Source organism: Molossus molossus, unplaced genomic scaffold (assembly GCF_014108415.1).
Source record: "Molossus molossus isolate mMolMol1 unplaced genomic scaffold, mMolMol1.p scaffold_m16_p_13, whole genome shotgun sequence".
NCBI classification, from domain to species: domain Eukaryota; kingdom Metazoa; phylum Chordata; class Mammalia; order Chiroptera; family Molossidae; genus Molossus; species Molossus molossus.
This window is the reverse complement of record NW_023425348.1, coordinates 82,066,924-82,094,652: the sequence shown is the minus strand read 5'-3', so window position 1 is coordinate 82,094,652 and position 27,729 is coordinate 82,066,924. Positions and strand designations below refer to the sequence as shown.

The following is a 27,729-nucleotide window of genomic DNA, read 5'->3' as shown; positions in this document are numbered from 1 at the left end:
CTCGTGTGTTGGTGTTAGTTATACCCTCATTTTACAAATGGAGAAATGGAGGCTCAGAGAGTTTCAGGTTACACAGTGTCTTCGTTTCCTATGCTGCATAACGAATGACCACAAACGTGGCAGCTAAAAACGATCTCGGTGTGCGTGGCTCAGAGTCTGGTCAAGGCTCAGCTGCGTGCTGGGCTCGGGCTCTCACCAGGCTGTGGTCCAGCTGCTGGCTGGGCTGGGGTCTCATCTGGATCTGGGGTGGTCTTCCAAGCTTGTTCAGGTGTTGGCAGAGTTCACTGAGGACCCCAGCTCCTGGAGGGGCCCGTCTCCAGGTAGTTCACAGTGTGGCTATTTGCTTCCTCAAGGCCAGCAGGAGACTTTCTTTGGGAACAGTCCAGTCTCTCTTTTAATGGCTTACACCCAGGACGATCTCCCGTTTGATGAACTCAAAACCAACTGATATGAAATTTCATCTGCAAAATCTCTTTACTTTTGTCACAAAAAGTCATCTAATTGTGGGAATGACATTCCCTCATAGTCACAGGTCCCCTCCGTACTCTAGGGGAGGGGATTAAGCAGAGTGTGTATGCCCAGGGCAGGAATCTTGGAGGCTGCGTTAGAAGTGTGCCTAACACCGGGCAGCAGGCAGCAGCGCCAGGAGGTAATCACAGCTCTTCCTACTCGGGGCTGCGCCTTTCATCCAGTTGAGGCGAAGGATACAAGAACAAAGACCCTGGCAGGTCTGAGAAGGACCCACCTGGGACTCCCGGCCCACAGAAGGTGCTCAGCACGTGCAGTTCTGATCCCTAAAGGCTGACATGGTGGCTTGTATGTCTCTCTGCTTCCCTACTTAGCAGAGGAGGGAGCTGGTGCCTGGGGTGGGCCAGTTGCAACAATTCTTTGACTTTCTAGTCTGAATTCTGCATCTAGCTGGAAGAGGGAACCTAACAGAAATGCTTTCTCAACACCTCCACACTCCAGTCACCCCTGGCAAAATATAAAATAAACTTACCTTCTCACCCCCACATTCCCCAGTCCAACTCCCCCTCCCCCCAATGAAGGACACGAAGCCAGGAATTGATGCTGCATCTTTTTTTTTTTTTTTTACTTTTGCCTTCTTAAAGCAAGTGCTGAGCAGATGGATGAAGCAATTTGGCAATTAAAAAGGCCCAGCAGCTTGGGCAGCGGCGGGGGGAGGCCAGGTGAGGGGGGGAGACCCTCTTTCCCTGGCCAAGGAACAGCAAAGCCCGCACTAACTTCATAAAATATAAAACAAGGGAGGGGTGAAGGTAGGAGGGAGACTTGTAAAATACAATATCTTAGGGGACTGGCAATAATAAAAAATAAGGTTCATTATTTACAAACAATTTCTGTTCTTGGTCTCTGTACAGTGGGGGTGAGGGGTTCGTGTGTGTCGGCATGTTGACGTGTATGTTTGTTTGTGTATCGGGGGCAGGGGGGCAGGGAGGGCAGTGGTCCTCTTGGTCAATGTGAGGAAGGAGGGGGTAGCCCAGTCAGTGGTTTATCTGAGAGGGATGGACAAGTGTGGAGGGAGGGTGAGATCGGAGTGGTTGGCCCAAGGGAATAGTCCAAATGTGGGGGGAGAGGAGAGGCCCCATTCAAGATCTGGGGCAAAGAAGGGCTGGGAGAAGTGGAACCCTTTCTCCTGGGGTGGGACCCCAGGGGGCAGGGGTACAAGGCGGATCCGGGTTAGTGAGCAAGACAACCCTTCTTCAGGGATGCCAGGGGTACATCCTGTGTCCTGGGTCTTGGCATGGCCTAGGAGAGCTTGATGGTGGTGTTTGGGCCCAGATCCCTGGAGAGAGAGAAAAATCAGAGGCTTTGTCCAAAGAGGACCTTCTCACCACTCTGCAAGCTGGATCTGGACTCGAGAGGGATGGGGCCTTGGGAACGTGTGGCTGACACGGGGACCAGGGGTGGACAGAGGGCAGGTGGAGCCTGGGACCCCAGGAAGGGAAAGGGCCACCCACCTACCTCTCGTGGAACCACTCCTTAGGGTGAGAGAAGTCGGGGCTGGTGCCGTTTCCCCCGATGTCTTTTGGCCAGGCTTCACTCAGGTACTTTGTGGTCTCGTGGGTGCTGTCCATGTGGTCATGCTGTAGGTGGTCCTGGGGTCGCTGCTCCGCTGGCCCCCCGGGCTTGATTTCCCAGCCATCTGGGGGCTCCACAGGCAGCAGGGCACTGCGGCCATCCTCCCAAGAGCCTGCCCCCTCATCGTAGAACAGGAGGCTTCGGGAGGGCACTGGAGAGGGAGCTCGGGGTAAGCCCAGTGCCAAGAGTCTCCCTCCCGTCCCACCACATTCATGGCCTAGTCGTTACAGACACAGGCCCTGGAATCTTCAAGGCCTGGACTTGAACTCCAGCTCTAACAATGCCGAGCTGTGTGACCTCAGGCAAGTCATGCCCTTGCTTTGACTTTCCTGAGCCTCAGCCTGTTCACCTACACAATAGGGATATTAGGACCAACTTCTTACAGATGTGAGGTTTAAATGAGACAATATAGGGGAAGTGACTGAAACTGTGTTTAGTAAGCATGCAGAGAAAGTAGCTCTTTCTAAGCAGAGGGTACTGGGCCAGGGCATCTGAGAGCTGGGTTTGAATCCTACTTCTAACACTTAATTTCCATAGAATTTCTTCCTCCTTCTAGGCCCTAGAGTGCCCTTCAGGGAAGCGAAGGAAAAGGAAGCCCATTTGTTGGAGATCTATGTGCCAGGCATTGTTCAAAGTCCTTTGGCCTATATCAAAATTGACATCTCGCAGAAACTCAGGAACCAGATATTTTTAGCCCCATTTCACAGAACAGATAATTAAAGTTCCAGGTTATCAGGTACGTTGTCCCATGCTGGTTCCATGCACCACCACCCTTCTGGCTGTCTCGGCACTGACCTCTGTGAAAGGTGCCCCCTGGAATTGTGCCATGCTCCAGCTCTGTGTGCCAGCCTGCCTCAAAAGCATTTCCTACCCCAGCTGCACTGCACCCACTCGAGTGGTTCACTACTTCTCTGGCATCCTCTGACTCTGGCTTCGTTCATCAACACTGACACCCCCGCCCCCAACTTCCATTCCTTCCTCTGCTCAGGTTTCCTCTACTGCCAAATACACAGGGGTCCCTCTCCTCTGGCTTTGGAGGAACAGCACATGGCTCTCAAGACCTTACGTCCCCTGGAAACTGTCCTGTTTTCTTCTTCTCAGGTCCAGCTGCACATGTCTGGGGAGTGATTCTCACTCCCCGCCTCCACTTCCTCTTCCCCTACCACTCCCTTTGGCCGCCAGCAGCTTCTTCCCCTCAAGATGCTACAGGCCTAGCTCATCCTCCCTGCAGTATCTCTCCTTCTGGAAACTCACTCTCCCCATCTCTGACTGCCCTTCTGGCTCTTCTTCCTCCTCCTGCCCTGCCAGATGACTCGCTGCTGGTAAATGAAGCATGGTTGGGAAGTTCCTCTGTAGGTCTACCTGCAGTATCTTCTGCCTCTGGAAATCCATTCTATTCTTGCTGCGCCCTAGACTTGTTTTCCCCTTGCCGCCCACGTATGGTATCTGTGTTGACAGCGTTTGTACACCATATCATTTGATCTTCACGTCAGCCATGCTAAGTGCGGAACCGTAACTCCCATTTCCAGATGAAGAAATACAAGCTTAGAGAGCTTAAGGCACGTGCCCAAGGTCATGCAGTTAGCAAGTGGCAGAAGCAGATATGATGGACTCTGAAGCCCCATGCTCTTAACCACAGTCCTCAAAATCCCCCATGGGTTGGTAAATATCTGAGCCCACACCACCACTACCCCGCTGCTGCCAATGGTAGACATCGCCAGTGGACCCTGGCACCCCTTCCTGTGGATCCTGAGTGGTACCTCAGAGTCCTTGTTAACACAGTGCTTCAGGGAGCCATCACCATCTTATTGGAAATGACCCTGAGCTGAAACCTGTTTGCTAATCCATTTGTGAACTACAGACAGTGCTTAGCAGAGGCTCCATGACCACTGGCACCATAATACATGGGGGCTAAGATGGGAACATTTCTGATATCCCCTAAACTGACCCCCCTGGCCACTTCTGGTTGGGCTGGGTATCGGGTCTACATTGTAGTCCTGATTCCACAATGAACACTGAACAAGTCATAGGCCTTTTTTGAGCCTCGGTTTCCTCATCTGCAAAATGATGAGGTAGAATGAGGTGATGCCAACCCAAAACTTGACTCCTCCCTGTGTCTGACTTCTACTCAGAAGTTGGGGCTGGGGGAGGGTAGCCTGGCTCAGGGCACTCACTCTGACTGGCTGTGTAGACACTGTCAATGGCCGTGGGGTCTTCCTTCACAGTCTGGGAGCTGGAGGAGAACTCAGGGAGGCAGGGCACAAGGGAGCCCAGCACCAGAACAAAGCACAAGGCTGCCACCTGGTAGTGGAGAGAGAGTAGTGGTCAGATCCTGGGCAGGAGGGGGCTGCAACCCTGGCCTTCCCCCAAACCAATGGGGAAAAAGGCTCAGTATTTTCCCGAGGAAGCTCCCAGAGCCAACCACCCACTAGATGTGGGGTATCCCACCCTCTCTGGAGAAGGTGGAGGAGGCTGCTCAGGCCATCTCAGCCCACTGTAGGGGCATCACAGGCAGTGCTGGAAAAAGGGCAGTGGCCAACGAGGTTACCACCCACAGGGTGGAGGAATCAGTAAGGCAGAAAGGTGGAGGTGGGGACTGGAGCTGGGACAAGGGAGGGGACATTGCATCACACCAGATTCTCAGCAGGAGGAGCTAAGAGTCACAAGGCCCAAACTAACCCCTGTCCACACACAGTTCTGCCAGCTGGACAGGTGCAGGAGAGGGTGGAAGAGGGACTAGCAGAAGCCTGAGCCACACCCTGGGCATGCTTTTGGGTTTTCAGAGATTTGCTTGGCCTTCTCTCCACCATTCATTCCAGAAAGAACCAAATCCATACTTCCGTGTCTCCCCAACCCCTTCACCCCACAGGTATGGAGGCTGCCTTCTCCAGGGACTTGCCCTGCCATCTCCTAGCTGGGTTCACGTGCGTCCCTACACAGCCACACTGTTTTAGAACTGGTCAGGGAAGGCCATGTTCTAGAAGGTTCCATGGGTTTGGTGAAAGAGGCTGGGCTCTGCTGGAGTCAGGCCACTAAGCACTAAGATGGTGTACCCTGGTGGTTTTGCCCATAATACTGCCAGTCTTTCAAAGGTCTGTCCACCCCCCTAGAAAGCCAGCCTGGGGAAGATGTGTCCCCTGTGGCCTTGTCTGGGGGAGCAGCACCTACCATGAGGCAGGTCCCAGTCTGGGTGGCGGCCATCTTGTAAGGTCTGGCGATCTTGTTGGTGACCAGAGTCTGGAGTTTCTGCAGCTGCTGGAGCAGGGTCCTGAGGAGGACACAGTGGTCACCCGGCAGGCCCTGACGCAGCAGGCCCTCTGCCTCCGGGAACTCTCCAGGGGAGCACCTAGGCTGGCTCCAACCTGGCTTCTACACAAGGTGTCCATTTCAGTCAAGACAGAAAAGGTCACCTCCTGCTTGACTCCTCTGTGGCGTAGCTCGGGAACCTGGGGCCTGTCTCATGGTGAATAGCTGGGTCACCTTATGGGAGCTCAGGGGTGCCCTGTGATGCTCCGGGCCAAAGTGGGGGTTGGGGGAAGGCCTGTCCAACCTGGGCTGAAGTCACTTTTTCTCACCCTACCTCGGCCACAGCTAAGTTGACCTCCCTCCTTTGCACCCCATAGCACCCCAAGTGGAGAAGGACATGTCTGGCAGCTGTCTGGTGTATAATGAGCGACCAGTAAATGGTAACTACCATTTTTGTTAATTTTATTGCTGTTTTTACATTTGTCGCAGCATCTGTAACACTTCGTTTATTTATGGATTTCCATATCAGTCTCCTCAACTAACTGTGGGGTCCCTGAAAGTAAGGACTGGGTTCCACCTGGCCTGGATTCCTCAGGGCAAACACAGAAGGTGCTTGGTGAACCTTGAATCATCTCTTTTCTCCACCCAGCCTGGCAGAGAGGGTTGCAGTTCCCACAATGTACAGCAGGTGGCAAAATAGCTCCAAGGGCCTGGCCAATTTGGGTCCAGAGAGGAATCTGGGCCAGAGAGAGGGGTGAAGGGTGAGGATTCCCACTCCCCTTCCCTGAGTAGCGGACATTGTCCACGTCAGTCAGGAGAGTACCTGGATCCCGCTGGAGAAGCTGGGGGAAAGGAAGGAAAGAAGGAGAAAGCCTTCTGTTGAGCACCTGCTAGCTACATACCAACTGTTGTCTATTTTAATTAATCCCAGTAAATAATCATTAAAGACCTACTGTGGGCTCATGGCTGGGCACTATCAAGAATTCAGAATAGCCCTGGTTGGTTTGACTCAGCAGCTAGAGTGGTGGTGTGGGGACTGAAGGGTTGCAGGTTCGATTCACAGTCAAGGGCATGTACCTGGGTTGCAGGTTCGATCCCCGGCCCTGGTCGGGGTCGTGCAGGAGGCAACCAATTGATGAATCTCTCATATCAATGTTTCTCTCTCTTTCTCTGTCTCTCTCCCTCCCACTCTCTCTAAAAATCAATGGAAAAAAATATCCTCAGATGAGGATTAACAACAACAAAAAATAATTCAGAATAGTAACAATAAAAAAGAAAAACTAACAAGAATTGAGTATTCTGAAATGCCAAGCACAGCGCTGGGCCCTTGAGTTGCACTGTCTCATTGAATCTTCACGCGACGCCTGTAAGATGCTGCTTCTATCGTTGCCACTTAGACAAAGAAGCCGGGCCCCGTCACTAAAATCGTGGTGTGGAATCCAAATCCAGAGCTGTGACTTTATGAAGCTACTTCAGGCCAGGCGCTGTGCCTACATGAATGTTTCTCAAACACAATTGTGTATGTGACTCACCCAAGGAGCTTGCTGAAATGCAGATTCTGATTCAGTAAGTCCTGAGATTCTGTATTTCTTACAAGCTCCCAGGCGGTGCTGATGCTGTTTGTCCGAGAAGCTCGCTTTGAGTGGCTACACCTCTCTCTGGGGAGCCTCAGAATTACCTGGAGCGCTTACTAAAACAGATCGCTGAGCCCTCTCCCTGGACTTCCTGCTTCAGTAGCCCTGGTGTGAGGCCTGAGAACAAGCATTTCTAACAAGTTCACAAGGGAGGCTGCTGCTGGTGGTCTGAGGACCATGCTCTGAAAAGCACTGCTCTGAACCATCTCATTTAAAGCTTCTCACCAGCCCTGTCAGGTGTGTCAAGCTGTGTGTGGATGAAGAATGGGAAGCTGGAGTCCTGGGCTGCAGGGTTCCTGATTCTGGGGTTCATCCTGAACTCAGTTACCTCTCCTCCCTCCTGCCTCCCAGAGCCAGGCACTGGCTGCAGAAGGCAGAGGGCAGGGCAGGATGCAGGTGGCAGCACCCACCTGTTGGCATTCTCCAGGGTCTCCACCTTCTTCCACAGTTCGTTGTTCTCTGATGTAAATGTCTCCACTCTGCAGGGGCCAAGCAGGCACAGGCTCAGAGGCAGCCCTCCGATTTGCTGCTGCCCATAGTCCTGCCCACCGGCATTTCACCCCCTCTGCCTCCTGTCCCCGGAGCCCGTGAGCCCAGGCCCCCCGCCCCACCTCGGACCCTTACTTCTTTTCTAGACACTCCACGTATTCCTTCTTCTTACGGCGGCTCTCCTGGGCCGAGATCTAGAGAGGGGAGGCCCCAAAACAGGGGTTACCAGGGCCACAAGTCCACTTCCTGGGACTCCCCAATTTCAGGGCTGGCATGGCCAGGGGATCAGAGGCCCCACCCACCAAGGAAGCCCCAGAGCAAGGCCAGGATCCAGCTCTTGCTTTACCTTGTTCTTGATTTTCCTCCGGACCCTCTTCAAAGCCTTCTCTTCGGCTTTGGTGAGGGGCAGTTTCGTGGGGATGGGGTAGCCCTCAGCAATCAAGGTGCGCTTCTCTTCTTCTGTCAGGAGCAGTGGCCCTGAAGTCCCCTGTAATTTCTGTGGGAAATAGGACACGATGGTTAGGAACCTACAACCCTGGGTTCAAATTCAAGCTCTGCTATTTATTCTGTGTGTGACCTGGGCAAAGCACTCAACTCTCTGAGCCCGTTTCCTCAGCTAATAAAGGGGCAGATCTGAATTAAACCTAGTAACATGTAGCACGTGCTTAGGATGGTGCTAGGAGCCCAGTGTATTAGGCACTTGGTACATTGTTGGGGGATCCCTAGATCCCACCCCGAAAATCAGAGCCTCAAAACCCACCCGTCCAGGGCCCCATAAATGGCACCCTCCTCATATCCCTACGGTCTTGACTTGGAAGACTCCATACCCACGGTAGCGCCAGTTTCCTGGGCACTCTGGACCTGCTGAGCACTGCTCCCCAAACAGTGCTCCCTGGAAGCAGTTGGGGCCATCCCCATGGAGCTCAGGAATGTCAAGTTCAAGTCCTGGCTCTTGTGTGGGTTGGACCTCCCTCCCTATTTTATATTCACCACAAGGCAGGATTAAAAGATTCTCACTCCCATCTGCCAGGCAGGCACCCTTCTGAATTCTGATGGGGGTGGGGGTCACGTTTGGGGCTCCCCAGGCCCTTCCCCACTGGTTGTGTGCCAGAGTGAATTCACTCAATTATGTACCCCAGACACCCCGGCTGCTTACATGAGGGGCAGTGAGGAGGGGAGAGGTGGAGATGGCCGCAGAGGAGCGGGCCATGGGCCGGGCAGGGCTGGAGGGGGGCAGAGAGCGGGGACTCTGGGAGCCGTCACTGTCGCTTCCATGGCTGCTGGGGGGCGTTGGAGGCATCTGCACCAGGTCCTCTGGGGAGAGTAGGGAAGCCAGGTTAGCAGGGTTGCATTCCAGCTCTGTTGTGACCTCAGAGTGCAGCAGAGCCTGGGCCTAAGCCAGCCCTGATGTGGTCAAGACTGCTGGGGCCTTGACCAGCTCTGGTATCAAAAGCTCCTCTGTGGTATCAGAAAGTGGGAGCTGACATCCCAGAAGCTGATTCCTGGGTGCCACCTCATCTCTGACACCAGAGGCCTGGCTCCTTTAAGCCTGATCCTTGGCGCGGGTGGATATCACAGAGGCTGGATCCTTGGAGGCCCTCCCCATTACTGACTTCACAGGGTCCAGGGTCTTTGGGGACTCTGGGAGCCATCATTGTCACTTCCATGGCTGGGCAAGCAGAAGTCTCTTGCCTTCCTCCCTTCCACCCCAGATGTGTAGCCATAACTGCCCCGTGGTTTCCATTTCCGACTTCAGGGTAACAGGACAGTAGGCGTTGGGCCTTCAACAGACCAGCCAGGAGCACTGCTCTCCCCAGCTCCCCCCCACCCCCCAGGTAGGCTGACACTCTGCAGGTGGTCAGGAGGAAGCCTGGTCAGGGAGAGCCCCCAGGGCAGCATAGAATGCCCAGATTTATGGATGGATGGACAGCTGAATGGACAGATGGACAAATGGACAGATGACCGAATGGCAATGGAGTGAGCTTCAGTTAGTGCTTGATGGGGGATTAGCCAAGAGGGTGAGAGGTGTTGATAGTAGGATGACAGTCAGAGGTTGGGTAAGAGGGGTGGGAGAGTGGGCAAGGCAGGGAGGAGAGGGGATTCTGGGGAGAGCTGGGGTTGTTGAGGGGGTGGGTGGGATGGACCAAGGTAGTAGGGGTGCTATCTGCCCAGGACCAGAGAGGAAAAGAGTCCCTCCCTGGACATACTTACCTGGTGTCACTTTGAGGAACTGGTTCACCTCCTGGGGCTCTGCTTTGATCACAGGCAGCTGAGTCATCTCTCCCGGGGTCTGAGGAAGAGACAGGTCCAGCTCTAGCAGCTGTCCCTGGGGCTGTCCCCACCGTGCCATCCACCCCATCTCCCTCCCTGAGGCTGGCGGCCAGTCCTGCACCATTGCGGAGGCGACTAGGGTTACAGTTCTGGGCATAGCCCAGAGGGAGCAGATGCCAGTTCCGTGCTTGGAGAAGCCACGTCAGACCTCAGAGAAGGGAAAGGTTAGTTCTGGCCTTGAACTCAGAGAAGGAGGGCTTCTCGTGGCCAGTGCCATCTTCTTGGCAAAGACTGACCCTGTGCTGACTGTGAAGGCCACAGGCCTTTGTGTGTGGGTTGCCATGAGAATGAGAGGGACTGTCTGGCACATTGCAGCTATTCAATGAATGGTAACAATAGCACAGACACAGGAGGCGTTAACTGGCTGGTGGCCGGGAAAGCTCCCTGAGCAGCTGGAGTCTGAAATGAGTCCTGAGAGATACACAGGAGTATTGCAGATAACGGGCAGGGCAGGTGATGCGTGAGAGGAAAGGCATTCCAAGCAGAGGGAAAAGCATCTGCAAAGGCACAGAGGCCAGACAGAGCATGGCTGGATCTGGAAACTGCAAGTATTCCGGGTGTCCATAATGTAGGGATGTGTGTTGGGGTGGAGGGGTAGGAAACAGGACCAGAAGATCAGGGTGGGAGCGGAATCCAGGCAAAGAGGTTGAAGTGGTGAGGAGCTCCTAATGAGTTTTAAGCGGGGGACTGACGGAAATTGATTTAACTTTAAACAAACTTGCATTCCTAGTTCTTTATATTCCAACTGCTGTTCCAGACAGGATTCGGGAACGTGCATGGCTTCCTACACGTGGTTGTCAACACACATGTAAGCAGCGTTCTCCTTGGGGAAGGCACTGTGTTGGCGGCTGGATTTCAGGACTATCTCTCTCAGGGTCTGCAGCCAGCAGAGAGAGGTCTGATATTGTGGGTGGGACACAGAATCCCAAATTTAGGCAGATGAGTAAGAATCACGGAAGGTTCAAGTGGGCAGGGACCTGGGAGGTTCCCTGGTCTATATCCCAGCTCAGTCCTCAATAGCAGATGAGGAGACTGTGGTACAGAAGGGTGATGGCCCTTATGTGGGTCACACAGCTCATGACTGACTGACCACACCAACTCCTGGCTCCTGTGCCTCCACTAGGGTGTCGTGACCTCACTGGAGTGAGGGTGTGGGCTTCAGGGTCTGGCGGCTGAGTGGGGGTGCAGCTCCACTGTTTCTGTGTGATATGGGGCAAGTTGCTTAACTCCTTGAGCGTCAGTTTTCTTCTCTGAGGCACATGCCCCACCTCTAAGACCCCTGCGTACCCTCCCTGCTTTGGCAAGGCCCGAGGTGTGGCTGAGCCAGTCTTGGATCTGGTCACAAAAGGTCCTCCACATCTGCATCCTTGATCCTTGGGGACAGTGGTGGGGTTGGGAGGGGTAGGAAGGGGCTGATCCTCTGCCTGTGGCCACACTCTGATCAGGTGAGCTGTGTGGCCAGCAGGGGGCAGGGCTGGCTCAATCCAGACTAGCGATTTAAGATGACCCTTGTATTGTAGACCCCGGGACAGAAGCTCCTTAGAGGTAGCTCAAGGAGCTTTTTGTAGAGAAGGAGGCTGAGGAGAGGGAAGTCCTGTGCCCAGAGCACAAGTGAGAGCCAAGCTGGGACCCAGGCAGGGCCTCTCCCAGGCGCCTGGGCTCTGGGCCTCACATTATCAGAAGGGTCTTTAGACATCACCTTGGATCTAGAGCTGGATGCTGTTATATCTATACATTCATGGGGGTGGGGAGGAGGGCATGAGAGTGTGGGTTAAAAATATCAGTCTCATAAATGTAAACAGTGGAAAGATAGCACAAAGTCTGTATTTCCATGTTGGTCTTTCTTCTTTGAAAATGCTGACGCTTTGAGAAAATTAAGCGGCCTGGGCTATCTGCATCTCTGGGTCTCTGGAGGTGGTCCCTGACGCCCAGCCCTGCCTGCGTCCCTGTAAGTCTTTTCCACACACAGTGAGGGCCTGAGCTTGCTGGGAGGGTTCCGTGGTTTGTGCACATTCTAGATGATGCAGGGGTGGCCTAGGGGGGAAGCAGAGGCCCAGTCTGGGAGTTCCGACCCTCGGTCCTGAGGGTCACATTGCTTCTTTCACAGAGCCCTGGAGTGCTCAGGGCTTTGGATGTTCTTCCCACAGGGACCCACCACCCCTCCCTCCTCCCTCAGCCCCTACAAAACAGTACCCAGGCTCACCTGGTGGGGGACGGGCAGCCTGGACAGGGGGCTGAGGCCCAGCAGCGGGGTGGTGGCCATGGCGGCGGCAGCAGCCATGGCTGAGGAAGCAGCCAGAGGGTCCACAGGCAGCTCCAGGCTCTGCTCCTGCTTCACCATGACGGAGCACAGTTTGTGTCCCAGCACCCAGGCTCCATGTTCCACATCTGGGGGAAGGGGGCAGGACCCAGGCTCAGGAGACTGCCAGAGCACAGGGCTCAGCCCTCCTCCTATCCCTGGGGAGCCAGAAGAAATGGGGCATCTTCTTCATTCAGCAGCTTATAGACTGGGCTTGGACAACAGACCTGGACCCCTCCTGACTGGCTGTGTGACCTTAGGCAAGTTGTTTAACCTCTCTGAGCCTTAGCTTTCTCATCTATAAAAGTGCCCCTTAAGAAGTAAATAAATGCTCAATAAATAATAGCTATTCTTAATGTAATTATTGTTATTCAGTCAACATTTGCTGAGCACTGTGCTAGGTTCTGGGCATCTAGTGAGAGTCACAAGCAGTTTAATGCAGTCAGAATGAAAAGGAAAGGAAACGGGGTCAGAGAGGCCAGCAGGGGTGGCACGGCCTTGGTGGCTGCGCTCAGAGCTGTGACTTTGTCCTAAAGGTAATGAGGTGGCACCGGAGAGTTTTAAGTCTGCTCATATTTGTAATGCTAAAAACAACCACTCTGCCTCTGTGGGGCAGGCAAGTTAGAGGCAGGGAGGCCGCAGGAGTCTGTTGAAATTGTCCAACGAGAGGCCTGAACAAAGGTAATAGCAGTGGGGATGGAGACAAACTCAGAAGGGAGAAGTCACAGGGCCTGGTGACTTGGGGCAGGTGTGGGGTGAGGGGTGTTCCCAGGCAGTGTCTACCTCCTGCCTATCTAGTGGGCCTCACTTGGGACACAGGGCTGGCAGACATCACCCCCTTCCTGCTGGGTGCCCACGGTCCTCCACCCCAGCGCAGGTGGCCCCAGCTAGAGAAGCACTGGTAAGGCAGGGGCTGGGCAGCCAGCTTGCAAGGGAAGGGCTATAGGGGACTCCGGCCTTTGGGACCCACTGTGGGTGAGGAGTCGACAGCTGCCTGATCCCTCCTCAGGGGCCAGGCCCCACCCTGCTGGGAGTCTGAGTGCCCCAGCTCTGGGCCACAGGCTGCCCCTGGGCTCTAGGAACACCCACAATCTTCCCAAATTACAGGACCAGCCCCTGGTTCTCCGGGAAGCTGCCCCCTGCAAAGGGCCCACAAACAAATTACTCTAAATATAGATTGGGGGTGTCCATGGAGTTGCTGGGCTGGACCTATGGGGTGGATGAAGACCCTGCGATGGGAGGGAGCTCTTCCCACACCCTGCCCTCCCCCAGGCTGTGCCTGAGGCCTCATTGAGGCGACCTTAGAGTGTGTGTGTGTGTGTGTGTGTGTGTGTGCGCGCATTTATCTTCAGATAGAGCCAGAGGGAGAGAGGGAGGGAGGGAAGGAGAGAGGGAGAGAAACATCAATGTGCAAGAGAGACACATCAAGTGGCTGCCACCCACACGACCCCAACCAGGGCCGGGGACAAACAGCAACCAAGGCAACATGCCCTTAGCGGGAACCATACCCAGGACCCTCCGGTCCACAGTCTGATGCTCTAACCGTTGAGCCAAACCGGCCAGGGCAACCTCAGAGTTCTTAGCTGAGGCCAGGGCATGAGGGAAGCTGAGACCTCAGCAGCCACAAGCCCTGGAGCCATTTAAAACCCCAAGACGTGTCCCTGCCCTCAGGGCCAGGGTTAGGGAGGGGGTCCCTTAAAGGCCTGTCTCTGCCCCCAGGGAACCTATAAAACCCTCAGAAGCAGCTCACGCTTTCTGCACTGAGCGCAACTCTAAGCCCTTGGCACATATGAGCTCACTGATGCCTCCCTCAAAGCCCATGGGACAGGCACCATTATTTTCCCCATTTAATGGATGAGAATATTAAGAAAATCACTCAAGACCATTGTCCTCTGAGGGGAAAGAAGTCTAAGAACCACTACAGTATTAATATAGGCACGATGAAAATAGCCAGTAATTATTGATCTATATTATGTGCTGGGATTCTTAACCCTGTCCAGAATTCTCCAGCCACATATTATCTGCATTTTATAATTGGGGAAACAGAAGCCCGGGGAGGTTAAGAAACTTGCCCAAGGTCTCGCAGCAGCTGGTGGAAAAAGCATGAGGATGCATACCAGAGCCTGTTTGGTTCCAAAGGCAGGATCCCTTGCTGCCCCCTTGAGACTGGCCAATGTGGTGGTGGCAAGGGTGGCTGCTTGCTTCCTGGTCCCTACCCTGCATTTGACTTTGTGTTCCCTAAACAGCTCAGCTTCCTTGGAGTCTCATCATCCTTATCAGTCAAATGGGGATTATGATCAAAGTGAGTCCTACCTCACCTATGAGTTGTGAGAAATCAATGAGATAACTAACATAACAGCACTTGATGCTATAGAAATGTTTTTGTTATTCCCATTTACAGATGAAGAAACTGAGGCTTATAGAGGCCAGGAGTGTGTCCATGGTCACCCAGCAAGTATGACGGGGCCAGGCCCACCTGTTTGAGGAAATGTCCAAAGGGATCGTTTCTGGTGGGGCGTAGTCTGGAGTTCTTGAATGCTGATTACCTGAGAGAAAAGACTCGAAGGGCCCTTTGCTTAAAAGCAAGGCGGGTGCAGGGAGAGGGGAGCTTTAGGAAACCCTACTGTGGCCCGGGCCGGTTTGGCTCAGTGGTTAGAGCGTCGGCCTGCGGTCCAGAGAGACCTGGGTTCGGTTTCCGCTACGGGTTCGGTACCGCGGTTGCAGTTTGTCCCCGGCCCTGGTTGGGTCATGCGGGTGGCAGCCGCTTGATGTGTCCCTTTCATGTCTATGTTTCTCTCTCTCTCTCTCTCCCTCCCACTCTATCTGAACAAAATATCAAAAAGTGTCCTCGGCTGAGGATTAAAAAAAAAATTAAAAAATAAGAAAATAAAATAAAAATAAAAAAGAAAACCCTACTGTGAGTAACAACGTAGGCGCAGGAGTCTCTCCCAGGTAGCCTCTCAGAGGCCATCACAGTGTGAGGGGTGAGAAGGTTCTAGATAGAGTTTTGGTAACTTGTCCACATTTATTGTTTAATTCCCCTCAGTGTTTCCTCTAAGTCAATGGTTCTCAGACCCAAGTGTGCTTCAGAACCGTCTGGGAGGCTGAGCCCTACCCACAGCGTCTCTGATCCAGCAGGTCTGGGAGGGACCTGAGCATCTGCATTGCTAACAAGTTCCCAGGCGATACTGCTAGTCTGGGAACCACCCCAAGTTGTCAACAAACTCTTCTGAGATGTGCCCACATGGATTTGATTAGAGGGAGAGCAAAAAGGGCAACCTTCCTGAGAGGTGTTTGGGGGTGCCTTCTCCGGGAGCCTCTGGGAGTCAGCCTCCAGGCCTCCCCTGCAGTCCCTCAAAGCGTCCTTCTGTCCTGGGCCTTCTGGGCCTGTGCTGTCCCTGGGCCCTTCCACCCTTTCTTACCTTGGGTGGTGTCCTCCATCTTGATAGGTACAAGGGGGCTCTGAGGCGCCGAGTCACCACTCAGGGAGTAGCTGTGCTCAGCCTGGATGCCTGGTGTTGGGGAGTCCAGTTCCATGTCCAGTAGAGGGCTCTTCTCATCCAGCACAGGGTCATCAAAGAAACTGCTGAAAAGGTCGTTGGAGAAGTCCTCCATGTTCTCCGCAAAGTGGTCCAGGTGCTCAGGGAAATGCTAGGGAAGGGGAAGGTGGTGGAAGGAGAAGGTTAGCTTGGGAAGGGGGTACAGACACTGTTGTGGTGGTCCCTCCAGCCCTGCCACCACCACCACTGTCTCTGCGACCTCCCCATTACTCTTCCCGCCGTCATTAATACCACCACCAGCACCGCTACCCGTGTCACTGTATCAACTATTATCATTTCTGTTGTTACCAGTACCACTCTCATCCCATGACCTCCACCACTACCTCCACGGCCACCTCCAGCTTCAATGTCTTATCCTCAAGGGAAGCTATGGATGGGGTGAAGGGATCCCTGGACCCGGTGACGGGACACAGGGCTCCAGTTCTGGTCAGTGACCTTGGTTACAGCACTTAGATTGCCCAAGCCTATCTCTCCGTCCTCCCTACTCCCTTCATGGGGGGACTAATTAAAAAGGATAACTATGTCTTTGTGACAGCGTGGATGGACCTGGAGGGTGTTATGCTAAGTGACATAAGCCAGTCAGAGAAAGAAAAATGCCACATGATTTCACTCATATGTAGAATCTAAAGTGCAAATCAAACAAACAAAATAAAAAGAGACTCATAGACACAGAGGACAGACTGACAGAGGGAGGGGAGTTTGGGGGACTGGGTGAATAAGGTGAGGAATTAAAGAGTACAAATTGGTAGTTACAGAATAGCCACAGAGATGTAGATTATAGCACAGGGACTATATCAATAATATATAGAGAAATATGTATGGGGCCAGGTGGGTACTTAAAACAGTGGGGGACCACTCTGTAAAGTATATGATTTTCTAACCACTATGCTGTACATCTGAAACTAACACAGAATAATAATGACTGTAAACTGTAATTGAAAAATAAGTTAAAAAAGAAAAAGAAAAGAAAAGAATAACTATGTCTATAGCAGCAAGTTTGTACCCAATGGCAGTATTAATGACTTTTGTATTATCTTTTGCTGGGATGCAAGGTGGTGGGATTATTGAGACCTCCATTCCCTTTGTTAGTACAGTCCCCACCTGTCCTCATGCCTCCAGTATCTCCCTTTTCTAAGCCATTCTTTATCCCAAGAGAATAGGCTCTGGAGCCGTATCACTTGGGTTCAAATCCTGACCTCAGAACTTCTGGCTATGACTCAGTGCCATTCAAACTGTGGGTGTTGACTCATTAACGGGTTGTGAAATCAATTTAGTAGGTCATGACCAGAATATAAGAAGAAATAAAATAGAGTAGAAAATATCAGAATGCACAGCACACAGAAAAGTTAAATACCTAGTGTAAATTTATATCTCAGTTATGTGTGTGTGTATGTTCTTGGTAATGATGTAAAATATATTTCCTAGAAACAAAAATGTCTGAAAAATATTGTCTCTGTGATTCTGGGAAGGTTGATTAAGCTTTCTATGTTTCATTTCCTCCTTTGTACAGAGGGGATGGTAATAGTTCCTCCCTGTTAGGACTATTATTTTTTAAGAGGAAGGGAAAGGGGGAGAGAGAGAGATAAACATTGATGAGAGAGAACATTGATTGGCTGCCTCCTGCACGCCCCCCACTGGGGATTTGGCTGACAACATGGGCATGTGCCCTGACTGAGAATCGAACCAGTGACCTCTTGGTGCATGGGTCGACGCTCAACCACTGAGCCACACCGGCTAGGGCCTGCTAGGATTATTGTGAGGATTAAATAAGTTAATACAGTTGACTCTTGAACAACATGGGTTCCAACTGAGTGGGTCCATGATATATGGATATTGTTCATCTTGCAAACAGAAGACATGAACTTATGGTATTGATAATTACATTACAGTACTGTACGTATTTTCTCTTTGTGATTTTCTTGATAACATTTTCTTTTTTTTTGTTGTTTATCCTCATCTGAGGACATTTTTGCATTTATCTTCAGATACAGCAGGAGGGAAAGAGGGAGGAAGAGAGAGAGAGAGAAACATCGAAATGAGAGACACATCGAGTGGTTGCCATCCACACAGCCCCAACCGGGGCTGGAGACAAACTGTAACTGAGGTACATGCCCTTTGCAGGAACTGAACCTGGGAGTTTCTGGTCCGTGGGCTGACACTCTAACCACTGAGCAAAACCGGCCAGGGCGATAACATTTTCTTTTCTCTAGCTTACTTCATTGTAAGAATACAGTATACAATACATATAAGATACAAGATATGTGTTAATTTACTGTTATATTACCGGTAAAGTAGGCTATTAGTAGTTAAGTTTTTGGGAAGTCAAAAGTTATACGTGGATTTTCTACTGCACAGGGGTTGCGACCCTAACTCCCTCGTTGTTCAAGGGTCATCTACACATGTAAAGAACTTAGAACAGCCCTGGCCGGTTTGGCTTAGCGGTTAGAGTGTAGGCCTACAGTCCGGAGAGGGCATGTACCTTGGTTGCAGTTTGTCCCTGGCCCTGGTTGGGTCGTAGCCACTCAATGTGTCCCTTTCACGTAGATGTTTCTCTCTCTCTCTCCTTCCCACTCTATCTGAACAACAACAACGACAACAACAACAACAACAAAACTCGAAAAATGTCCTCGGGTGAGGATAAAAAAAAAAGAACTTAGAACAGTCCCTGGCACATAGTAATTACTCAAAAAATGTTACCTCTGCCCTGGCCGGTTTGGCTTAGCGGTTAGAGCGTCCACCTGCGGTCCGGAGAGACCCGGGTTTGGTTCCCGCTAAGGGCATGTACCTTGGTTGCAGTTTGTCCCCGGCCCTGGTTGGTCGTGCTGGTGGCAGCCACTCGATGTGTCCCTTTCACATCGATGTTTCCCTCTCTCTCTCTCCCTTCCACTCTGTCTGTACAAAGGATGGAAAAATGTCCTCGGGTGAGGATAAAAAAAAAAAAAGTTACCTCTTATTAATAAAACACCCAGTGGCTGGTACATAGTAGGCTTATTTTCTCTCTCTAAAGAATTATAAATATGTAGGGACATGTTACTGTTGTTTATTCATTATTTACTGACTGAATGAATTTGCTGGTAGGTCAGTAGAGATGGTGGGGGCTTTGTCTCTGGCCCTGGGGTCCCATCTGGTAAGTGGCTAAGGACTGGCCTCTGGAGGGTTGGCTTGCAGTCTGGAGTTGTTGGCTCTTTCTGGCTGGGACTCCTCGGAGCCTGTCCTAATCCAGAGGGATGAGCAGAAAAGCCCTATCTGAGAATAAGTTTCAGAGCCACACAAGCATCGGTCTGCGGGGAGCAGGGGTGAGCACAAGCTTTGCAGTCACGTAGGCTGCCTTTTGACTCCTAAGTTACTTTACTTGTCTGTGTCTCAGTTTCTTCATTTGTTAGGGGGAATAATCACTATCCTACATTTTGTTATGCTTTCACATGCATCATTTTATTCAATCTTCACAATTACCCAATGAGACAGGAAGTTGCATGTCTGCATTTGACAGATAAAGGAAACTGAGGCCCAGGGAACCAAGTAGAACTCGGAATCCTGCTCAACTCCTCACCACCCAGTCCTTCCCCTACTGCAGCAGACATTCCTCTGTTCAGGAACTGTCTATTTGCTAGACTGTAAACTCCCAGAGGCAGGGCCTACACCGTGTTCACCTGCTGGAGTGACAAGACCTTGTACCCCATCAACCTGTCAGTTGTCCATCAATGCCTGGGTCAGAGAGCATGTGGTCAGAGGCCTCAGCTGAACAAGTCTCTGAGAATAACTGTGATCCCAGATGAAGGCCATTTACAGGGTACAACCTCCCCCAACCATCCAACCAGCGGCAGGCAAGACTGCGAGCCACACCCTCTGTAGAGTCTGGGCCAGACCAGCTGGGGTCGCTTTGCCCCTTCTCTCTCTCTCTCTCTCTCTCTCTCTCTCTCTCTCTCTCTCTCTCTCTCTCTCCCAGGCCTGGTGTGGGGCCCAATAGGAGGGGGTTGTAAAGAGAGGACAGGGCAGTGAGTCAGCTGCTAAGGTATTTCTCCAGCAGCTGCTTCTCAGGCGATAAGGGTTTGCCAAGCCTGTCCCTGGGGCCTGGGAGAGGAAAGATGCTTTCTCTAGTCTGTGCTGGGGTCCCTGAAGTCTTTGGCTCCAGGCAGATGAGCCGGGTCCTCAGAGACCCCTTTTGGGGTGCCCTCTGGAACCTGCTGAGGGAGCTCAGTTGGCCCCCTTTTGTGAGCAGCCCCCACCCCACCTGCTGGAAATAGCAGCCAAGGCCCAGCAGGATAGAGCTTCCAGAGTGGGAGCCAAGTAGAAGGGGAGGGCAGCCAAGGGGCAGGCAGGGTGGGGGTGGAGGACACAGAAAATCCAGTTGTTGCTCAGGGCTTCCTTTTGTGCTGGGCCCACCTCTGGTAGCAACACTGGGCATGTCCCATCACCTCCAGGCCCACCTCCTGCTCATGGAAGCATGGTAGAGGGACTCCCTTTAGAGAACTTTGTAGCCCTACTTCTGTCTGGTGCCTGGAGCTCATTTATGGTTGGTTTATATCATCAAGTTGGAGGCAGAGGGACCTGAGAAAGCTCATGGTCCATGCCCTCCTCCCCTATTTGCTAATGAGGAAACTGAGATCCAGAGAGGGAAAGCCACCTACCCACAGTCACACAATGAACTGGTAATGTTGAGGGAGGGGTTCTTTGTAGCTCGGGGGCTGACAGTATGTGGGACATCTCCTTGTTGTCCTCTCACTTATTTGTCTGTCTCCCCATCCTCCCGTTGACCTTGGGAAGCCCACTCTGGAGATCTCAGCTCCAGCAGCTCCTCTTGTGCCCCCCCCCCCCCCCCATGCAGCTCGCCCTCCAGTTTACACACAGAAAGTTCAGGTTTCACACTGTCTGATGGAAATTGTTGGGGGAGGAGGGCAGGAATCTATAAATGGCAGGGTGTCATGGGTCATCATTCTGAGGGGGATCAGGTTTTCACCGAGGCGAGCGTTCTATGGAGGTACCTTTACAGGCAAGGGGGGGCGGGGGGCAAGAGAAGGAAATACTGTATTATGATTTGTTTCCCTCCTCGTTAAAGACTTTTTCCTACAGGCGTGCCAATATAAGCTCCTTCTCGGCTGCCACGCGCAGCCAGCGCCGGCTCCACGCTCTTGGAGGAGAGGTCCCGGGCTCTCCTGCGCGAACCCTCCCCTCCGCCCAGCCCCTCCCTAAACTGGTCTCCGCGGCAGGCCCTATAAATTTAAAGAAGGACGCAGATCCTGCGGCCCCCCGCTGCCCACGAGAGGTTAACGCCGCGCTCTGGGAGCCGCCCCGCGAGAAAACCCAGCCTGCTCATTGGTGGAACCCGCCGAGCTCCTGGCCAATGGGAGGAGGCTGCGAGAAGTTCGCAGCGGCAGCAGCTGTGGCTGGAGGGTGCGGAGGGGGCCCGGCTTGCGCGGAGGAGGCCCCCGGGCCTCGCAGACCGCGCGTGTACGCGAAGGGCCGGGTGTGCTGGGTCTGGCCTTGTGTCCCTTTTTGCTCCTGGGGCGGAGGCAGAAACGACCTCTTTGAGCTTCCAGGTGGCCCCGGCGGTCCCACGGTATCCTGAGACTCGTATCAGTAGCATGGTCTGGACCGCGCACTGCGAGCAGGGAAAGTGAGGGGGAGTCTCCTCGGACGTCTCCGGCTCGAAGGGGAGGCCGGTCCCCAGTTCTTAAGTCTCTCAGCAGCTTTTCCGTCTCAGTTCCTTACCCCCCTCCTTCGATAATCCTACCGCGGGAGCATTGATGGGGCAGCCGGTCTCGGTCCCTTTGGGGGTGTGGGGGACACTCCTGGGCAGGCAGTAGGACCGTCTGAGGCTCCTCTCGGTTCCCATCCCTAATTCCCCTTCTGGGGTGCAGCTGCCTGCTGGAGGGGTGTGTGGGGGAAGGGGGAAAGGCCCTGAGGCAGTGTCAGAGCGCCACCTTCCCCTCACGTCCCTCACCCCTCGACACCTGTACTCCCATCCCGGATTTCTGTCCCTTCCCGACCCAGCCTGATTCAGTCCATGCTTGGGGAAAGGAGGGAGGAGACCGGAGTGGGTCCAGGCTGAGCTGTGGGATAAGGAGAGGGGGGAATCCTGCGCCCGGACATTCCTTCCGAGAGAGTGAGCTCTGGGGAGAGACGGGAGGAGAGTCTTATATTTCCCCATTCTCTTTCCCCGCAGGCTGGGCCCCCACTCTCCACCCCCATACACACACTGACCTATACATTCCTGGACGGTTACTTGTCTCGTGGTCAAAATTCCCCCCATTTCAAGCTGAAGGGCCACTAGTCTGAGTTACTGCTGTGCCCAGAGTGTGTACATGTGTGTGGGATAGAGTCAAGAGAAAGTAGGGGGAGGCTTAGCAGAGGGGAGGTGGGCCGGTGGGTACCCAGTTGTCAGACAGACCCTCCTGGTCCTTAAGCACCACCATACAGGCACTGGGGTGCCTTCTCAGAGCTAGATTTGAAGGCAGGCCTGTGAAGGGGAAAAGGCCCTGGGCTCAGAGTCTGGAGACCCCAGGGGCAGGTAGTGTTTCTTCTCCAGGCCTCAGTTTCCCATTAGTTATCATCTGTGCTCCTATTGAGGCAGGGGTGGTAGGGACAAGGGATGGCAGGTAAACTAATCCTCAGAAAGTGGGCTCCTTTTCTCTGCCCTGGGGACTGGGAAGGGATGGAGCCAGTTCTCCCTGTCCCAGAAGATAGCCCCTCCCTGAGTCTTCCTGGCAGGGCTTGGGGGTTAAGGGGAGCACATTGTTCCAACCTCCAACCTCACTCATCCCCCATTCCCCACAGGCCCAGGGAAGGCGGCTGCTGAGGTTTCATATTTTCCCCCTACTGAACTATTCACCACAGAGCCCAAGTCCAAATAAGCAGAAAGACTTCTGTGTGTGCATGCACACACACATACTCCTGTACACATGCTATACAGACATGAGCTGTGAGGTTCCCATTTACACAGGGAAACACTATCCAATACGAGATCTATATCCATGGACACATTTAGACAGTTCCATATACAGCCTGGCACAGGGGTTTGAACATACTGCTCACATCAGCTTTCATTGGCAGGCACTAACAGATCCAATGAGGACGCACTCCTCAGATGTGATCAGACAGAAAGACTCCCATATGAGCACTCATGGGCAGTCACCCCAGACAAAATCACAGATGTGGTCATGCACACCCTCACATGAACAAATGCAAAATCTCACACGACCACAGAACTAAATGCTGACTGAGCCAAGCCACGTGCTTGAGATGACTAAATCATGTGACCCCCAGCAAGGGAGATTTGGGAGTCCCAGGCTCGCCTGGGGCTGGGATAATGAAGACTTGGACCGGAGAAGGGGGCAATACGAGGACTGAGGTTTTCTGTACATGTGTGCTGGAGAAAAGAAGGGACAGCGGAAAGGGCAGGCTGGCACCCACCGGAGGCTACTTCTGTGCAGGGCAGGGTCCTAGGGAGAGTATGTATTCTCTTTAGCCCCCATCTCTGTTAGTCTGGCCCTCCAGTTCCCCCTCCTGACACTGGGCAGGACATGGGTCCCTCAGGAAAGTGGAGAGCTGGCCTGCAGATTCCTGGCCCGCCCCTGGCATCTTCTGAGCAGGCAGCCCATGTGCCATTGCCCAACCCTGGGGAGGGTGCCAGGTACTGTCTGGGCAGGAGGAAGCGGTGGCAGTGAGTGCTGCCGCCTAGGGCTGGGATTAGCTGTGACTGGCACCACTAATGGCACAGCAGCCCAGGGTCTGGCTGCTGGAGATGTTGGTGCATAGGCAGTGGCCAGAAGATCCCTGTGGGACAGCTCAGGACAGGGCAGGAGTTAAGTGCCAGTGCTGGCACTGTGGGCTGCTAGAGAATAAGAGGGTCTGATCACATCCATTTATTCATCACTTATGCATTTGTTGAATATTTACTGAGTACCTACTGTGTGCCCAGCCCTGTGGATACAGAGATGAGCAAAGCCCAATTCCAGCTCACAAAAGGCTTTCTCACTAGTGGTCTGACTACCCCATTTATGAAGGTAGATCCAAGATTTGAACTCTAATCTGTCTCCAGAGCATTCTCCACCTTGTATCAAGAGGGATTTTCAACACAAATATGACTGTGGAACGCCCCTTCTCAATATCCATTGAAAACTCCCTACTGCCCTTAGTTTCCCAGTTCCTTAGTGTAACTTGAAATGATCTACCCATGTTGCCTCTAAACTATGTCTTGCTTTGCCCAATTCTCATCTGTATCTCTGAAGCCTAGCATTGGTCTCAGCACCTGGTAGGTGCTTAGATGTTTGCTGAGCGACTGACTGACTGAATCCATGGGTGAATGAAGGAATGTGCCAGTGAGCTAACAGACTGAGGCCTTTTTACTGCAGCTGAGCCTCCAGGAATGACTGCTTTGAATTCCGCTCTGATGCCAGTTTGCTCCTGCTCCAGGCAGAGTTTCCATGTGCCTGGACTCCTTCCCTCGGCTCCTCTCTATTGGGTTGTCCTTCTTCAAGGCCTTTTTGTTCTTAAGCCCCAGCCAGACCAGGTACTGGGGACCACAGCCCCCTACTCAGAGCTGGAGGAGCTGCCCCAGGCTTAGGCCAGGCCAAAGAGTATAAACAGAACCCAGTGGCCAACTGGCTGAGCTGCTTTCCCGGCTCCTGGCCAGCTGGAAGGCCTTCCTCGGCTGGAACCTGCCACCCAGCTCTGGCTGGAATTCCCTTGGCCTCTTCCCTCTCCTCAGCACACTCAGCATTTGGCCTTTGGCTTCCTCAGCGTCCCAGCCTGTCTGAGTTGTCCTCAGGTTTTATTTTTGGAAGAAGCTGCAATCTCTCTCCTTATTTACTCCCTTCCTTCAGGGAAGGTGTGGGACCCCTGGGCTCGGCTGGGGATCAGGCTGTGGCTCCAGCTCCTGGGGTCTGGACCTCTCTGGGGCTTCAAGGGAGGGGACCTTCAAAGACTCCTGACCCATCTGATGCTTCACAGCCAGATGCCTCTGCTCTCCTTCCCCCACCCAGTGTGTGACTAATTCCTCCCTTGTCCTTCTTGAAGAGCCCCACGATAGCCAAAAGAAATCATTACACATTTAGAGCTGGAAGAAATTCTGGCATCATTAGATCTGTCTCTTATTTGCAGAGGCAATGTGGTTCAATGGTAATGAGCAAGAGAAGCAGACAGACCTGGTCCTAATCCTGGCTCTGCTAGCTGCTGTGTGGCCTTGGGCAAGTTACTTAAGCTCTCTGAGCCTCAATGTCAGCTGTAAAATAGGGGTAATTATATCTACCCCACCAGGTTGCTGTGAGGATGAAATAGCATTTGTAGAGAGCTTTATACAATGCAGGACTTATAGAAGGCTGTCGTTAAATGTAGCTGTTATTATTACAGAGAGGGAAACTGAGAGCTGAGGAAGGGAGTGGATTTACTCAGGATCACAAAGCTCAAGGTAAGTAGCCATTTCCGGAGTCTTTCCTCTGTCTCCATCTCCCTTCCAAGGAGGAGGGAGGCGGCTGGCATCAGCCCAAAGGAGGAATCTCCTTGAGTCAGTCCCCTGGGCAAACCCCTGGGTCTTCTGGGTCGGCCTCTTACCATCAGTCCAGGCCCTCTTCTGGGGCAGGCGTTTCTTCCACTGCCCCAGGGGCTTCTTCCTTGCTCACTGAAGGTGAGGGGACTTGGGGGGAGACCCCAACACTCAGCCCCAAGGTGGACCCCAGGCCAGTGGGACTCTGAGAGGAGGGGGGAATGCTGGGTCCTGACATCACAGAGCAAAGAAGCTGGAGCCACAGCCATGCAGGCCAGCTGGGGCCCTTCCAGCGCGGCCAGATGTCTCAGGAATGTGCTGAGCTGGGAACTACCTCGATCCTTCCCTCACCACCCCCAACCCCTCATCCCCTCATATGCTTGCTCAAGCTCTGCCTTCGCCCCACCCCCTTTCTCTTTCTACCCTTCCTCTTTCATCTCTCCCTGGGAGGGCCTCGCGTCTACTGTCCCTCTGGCACGTTTCTACAATTTAGCTTCCTCTCAAGACCACTGAAGGGGGTCACTGAAGGCAGGAGCCCTTCTTCTGAAGACCCTATGGGCTGACCGTGTGGGGTGGGGGAGATGGGAGCCTGAGCTAACCGGGAGGGGAAACTTCTGAGCAGATAGTAAATGCCAGATCCCAAATGTGGAACTGATTTGTAGCCCTGGGAGAGAAAGGGGTGAAGGCTTTGGGCGGCAGAGGGCAGGGTTGGGCTTCCTCTCTGGGAGGATGATGAAAGGGGCTCTAGGCATCTTGTCCCAGCTGATGGGTGGAAGGGCCAAGGGGATGAGGTGCCAGGCCGCAGCTGGGCTCAGGAGGGCTCAGATACTTCTATTCCCCTAGGGCCAATAGGGACATGCTTTGCCTGATAATAGAGGGTCTTGAAATGTAGAAGGGGTGGGGGAAACCCATTAGTGTCCCAGGATTAGGCCAGGAGGAAGGACATGGTTTAGCCTAGGGCTGTCAGCATGAAGAGGGACAGGCTGTCCTTCTGCAAGGGTGGAGTTGCCTTGGACCTCCCCAGGTCAGCCTGGCCCAAGTGCTGGGGATGAAAGAGCCAGAAGGGAACTGGTACTCCTTTCCCAGTGTGAGAGTCACATCAGGGCAGAGGGTGGAAGGAAGAGGCAAGAAGGGGCCTTGGGTCAGCTGTTGCCTTGGGCTGCTCTGGGTTCAGGAAGGGCCCACAATTCTGTCCCCTCCGGGAGAGGGTCCTTCATCATCCAGACAGGCTGACAGCTGACATTCCCCTAATGGACTCTACTAGGTCTCCCAGCACCGAGCCAGTTCAGACTTGCTTGGACCACCACCATGTCTAGCTCAGAATATCACTGGCTCCCTCCCGCATACTGATAAAACTCCCAGCTCCTAAGCACCACACTCCACTTACCACTGTAGCTGGAGCCCCTCATCCTTGTCTTCCTGCCAGCCTAGTTGAATAACCACTCCCAGTTCCTTAAAAGTGCTGCGAGCTCCATTGTGACAGGACCTTTGCTTGTACCATTCCTTGTGCCTGGAATGCCTTTGCCCTTTATCTCCTCATTCCAACTCCTATTATCCTTTAAGTCCCAATTCAAATGTCACTTCCTTCAGGAAGCCTTCCTTGATCACCCAGCTAGAAGAATCATCCCCCCCCCCCCTTTTTTTTGTCCAGGTAGAGTGGGAGGGAGAGAGAGGAACAGAGAGAGAGAGAGAGGAACATCGACGTGAAAGGGACACATCGAGTGGCTGCCACCCACAGGACCCAACCAGGGCCGGGGACAAACTGCAACCGAGGTACACGCCCTTAGCGGGAACCAAACCCCGGTTTCTCAGGACTGCAGGCCGATGCTCTAACCGCTGAGCCAAACCGGCCAGGGCGTCCTATCCCTTTTGTAATGCCGTTGCACTTATAGACTGTTAGGTAAACTGTTAGGTAACTGGCTAATATCATCCCTTGAACTCTAATTATGCACAATGGGACCCATTTCTCCTTCTAAACTTTAACCTCCTTGAGGGTAGAATGTAGGATAGAGTTCATCCTTAAACCCTCTGCAGGGCCTCACACAGGGTCCATCATACAGTATGCCTAATAGTAATGATGATAACAGCTATTATTTATGTCCCAGGAACTGTTTAGTTCCCTCCATGCAACATCTATATGATTAAAGTTTCACAAGAGCCCAGCCAGTGTGGCTCAGTTGGTTGAGTGTCATCCCATGCACCAAGAGATCTCCAGTCCCATTCCCAGGTCAGGGCACATGCCTGGGTTGCAGGCTCAATCCCTAGTAAGGGGCGTGCAGGAGGCTGCCAATTGATGTTTCTTTCTCACATAGACATTTCTATCTCTCCTTCTCTCTCTAAAAATCAATAAAGATATTAAAAAGTTTTTTTTCCTTTATTGATATTAGAGAGAGAAGAAGGGAGAGAGAGAGAAACACTGATGAGAGAGAACATCAATTGGCCGCCTCCTACATGCCCCCACTGGGGATTTGGCCCACAACCTGGGCATGTGTCCTGACCCAGAATTGAACCGATGACCTCCTGGTGCATGGGTTGATGCTCAACCACTGAGCCACACCGGCCAGACAATAAGATATTTTTTTAAAAGTT

The 27,729-nt window shown here is 52.9% G+C and overlaps 1 protein-coding gene across 1 annotated transcript in view; it reads right to left on the bottom strand.

The window, feature by feature from the left end:
- Window positions 1-1,135: 1,135 nt before the first annotated feature.
- The window catches only part of CREB3L1 (cAMP responsive element binding protein 3 like 1), a 35,537-nt gene continuing 8,943 nt past the window's right edge, over window positions 1,136-27,729 (bottom strand). Inside the window, exons 2-12 of the mRNA XM_036258951.1 lie at window positions 15,522-15,750; window positions 12,004-12,188; window positions 9,681-9,759; window positions 8,626-8,783; window positions 7,816-7,965; window positions 7,605-7,663; window positions 7,391-7,459; window positions 5,269-5,368; window positions 4,275-4,401; window positions 1,984-2,251; window positions 1,136-1,804 (exon numbers count right to left, since the gene is read on the bottom strand). Coding sequence (XP_036114844.1) covers window positions 1,768-1,804; window positions 1,984-2,251; window positions 4,275-4,401; window positions 5,269-5,368; window positions 7,391-7,459; window positions 7,605-7,663; window positions 7,816-7,965; window positions 8,626-8,783; window positions 9,681-9,759; window positions 12,004-12,188; window positions 15,522-15,750 — 1,461 coding nt within the window. The 3' untranslated portion in view covers window positions 1,136-1,767. The remainder of the gene's footprint in view (window positions 1,805-1,983; window positions 2,252-4,274; window positions 4,402-5,268; window positions 5,369-7,390; window positions 7,460-7,604; window positions 7,664-7,815; window positions 7,966-8,625; window positions 8,784-9,680; window positions 9,760-12,003; window positions 12,189-15,521; window positions 15,751-27,729) is intronic.